General features: G+C 38.4%; 1 protein-coding gene across 1 annotated transcript; it reads right to left on the reverse strand.

Annotated features, from left to right (window-relative positions):
- Positions 1-33: 33 nt before the first annotated feature.
- On the reverse strand, positions 34-1,961 carry LOC110440894 (5'-3' exoribonuclease 1-like). Its single transcript, XM_021484013.1, has 3 exons — positions 1,689-1,961; positions 880-966; positions 34-450 (listed from the first exon to the last, which is right to left on the reverse strand). The coding sequence occupies exons 1-3, from the start codon at positions 1,874-1,876 to the stop codon at positions 258-260; spliced, it is 468 nt and encodes a 155-aa protein (XP_021339688.1). The 5' UTR covers positions 1,877-1,961; the 3' UTR covers positions 34-257.
- Positions 1,962-2,271: the final 310 nt, after the last annotated feature.

The following is a 2,271-nucleotide window of genomic DNA, read 5'->3' on the forward strand; positions in this document are numbered from 1 at the left end:
ATATTTATAGTTAAGGGTGGTCCGGTAGCTGACTGTGACATATTTGTAGTTAAGGGGGGTCCGGTGGCGCTGACTGTGACATATTTATGGTTAAGGGTGGTCCGGTGGCGCTGACTGTGACATATTTATAGTTAAGGTTGGTTCGGTGGCGCTGACTGTGACATATTTATAGTTAAGGGTGGTCCGGTGAAAATAGCACTCACCTTCCGCCATGGTTCAGGGCTTTTCATAGGTCAATAGTTGAACTGCTGCCAAGGCTATTCGATGGCCGACAGAAAGTTCCCCACAATGAAATAATACAACTTAGAACTTACAATGATCTTTTGCACTTCCTGCTCAATGGCGTTGATGACACCCTGGTCTAGTATTTCGGCCCCAGCTTTCATTGTCTTCACGCTATTACAAGGCAGTCCCTTTACAAAATCTGTCATCTTCTTCAAGCTGTATGGACTACAGGTATAAACATGTATGATAACGATTAAACAGGAGGTTAAACAACAATCATCATCTACCACAGCACAGTACCAGGTAATCCTATCTGACAGAACTTTTCTCTCTAAACAAGCTTCTTCAATAGTATTCAGTTTTTAAAACTGATGTTTTTTTATGTTTTATGCATTGAGCATCAGAGCTGATTTATCCCAATCAGTTGAAGTGAATGGTTTTATAGAATGTCTGGTAACATAGACTAGTACTAACATTAAGCCACAATAATAAATTTGACTCTGCCTCTACACATGACTGTTATTTTTCTAAGATAATAAGATTTCATATGACTATAAATGTAGCCTAATTCAAAGGGTAAACAACATTGTACAATTTAATTAGCTGGATTACAGCCAAATACATGTAGATTCCATATTCAACATGGAACTTTACCTGCCCTCCTTGAAAAGGTCTGTCTCATAGAAGTTATCTCCCCTGCCTCCATCTTTAGAACTGATATAGGACCATATTTCTGGAAATCTGGAAAAAATATATGAAAACTAGAACAATTACAGAAAAGGAATTGCCCTGCAATATGACTCATGGTATTTATCCTTTAAATTGTCAAACAGAAGCCACAGTGATTCTGTCGGAGTTTGAAATATGGGTAATAAGGGAACACATACAAAAGTCACGTAATTGGAATTGGACAAGTACTATTTACCAGTTAGCATGAAGAAAATCAGGCCGACAGAAAAGAGCTTATTGTTAAAAAGATGTCAGACAATCTGAGGTCATGGTGGCCATCTTGGGTTATGGGATCTGGATTGTATGTTCTAAATCAAAATGTGTCTATTCCATAAGAACAATTTACAACAAGGTATGGAGAAAATTATACGATGAATCAAAAGCTACAGTTGTGTATGTCCGAGCCAATCAACCAATCAAGGGTGGCCATGTTTGGTATTGGGGCAATATGGCTTTATGGAAATATAGGATATCCACCAAGTACCACTAGCAATCAAAATGAACACCGACAAGTCAGAAAGGGTCACCACACAATACAGGTAGGACAGTATATCTCTTAGTAACATTGACCTTGACTGGTGGACATTTTCATAGGTACATAGGATCCTGGTTATATGGCTAAAACCAAGAAAATCGGTTTTTTGTAAATTTTAGGTATATTTTTTACAGTACTTTGAGAAATATTACCATTAAAGGAACAAGTGTTTGAACCCTTGAGCCCCTAAGGCACTTACTCAGCAAGGTATTGTCCGACCACCTCCATGGCTTTGTCGGAGTATGTCCATCCTTCATCTGTTCTCTTTGTGTACCCAGGGACCTCCTCATTCCGCTTGGTAAACTTTAGGTTTAGACCAATGTTAGTTTTGAAGCGGTCATTTGGATTGTCAGGCGACCCAGGGGTCACCATGATGCAGCCAGTCATCCGTGACAGGAAGTGGGAAGTGATAGCAAGTCGAGGGGCAATGACATAGCCTGGATAATACTGAATGCCCAAGAACTGAGGATAGAAAATATCAACAAATGCTTATTTCAACAGGGTCTTTTACACAATAATGTAGGATTTCATGTTATCATGCATGTTATGTCACGACATTTACCTATCTGTTACATTTGCCTTGAATATTTTACAAGATGAAACAAACTACAATAAATCATGACAAATCCATGATGTTTATAAATCTGCAAAATAGAAATTTACGAACCCTAACCCAAAATAAAAAGTTACAAACCCTTACCCAAAATAGAAAGTTACGAGCCCTAACCCAAAATAAGAAGTTACAAACCCTAACCCAAAATAGAAAGTTACGAACCCTAACC

Source organism: Mizuhopecten yessoensis, unplaced genomic scaffold (genome assembly GCF_002113885.1).
Source record: "Mizuhopecten yessoensis strain PY_sf001 unplaced genomic scaffold, ASM211388v2 scaffold713169, whole genome shotgun sequence".
Taxonomy (NCBI): domain Eukaryota; kingdom Metazoa; phylum Mollusca; class Bivalvia; order Pectinida; family Pectinidae; genus Mizuhopecten; species Mizuhopecten yessoensis.

Bases quoted from the DNA above. Each gene is read 5' to 3' on its own strand.
- LOC110440894 (XM_021484013.1), bottom strand. From the start codon at position 1,876: ATGACTGGCTGCATCATGGTGACCCCTGGGTCGCCTGACAATCCAAAT. The intron at 967-1,688 runs GTAAGTGCCTTA...TATTTTTTCCAG, and splicing joins GTCGGACAATACCTTGCTGA to ATTTCCAGAAATATGGTCCT. The intron at 451-879 runs GTAAAGTTCCAT...TTATACCTGTAG, and splicing joins GACCTTTTCAAGGAGGGCAG to TCCATACAGCTTGAAGAAGA.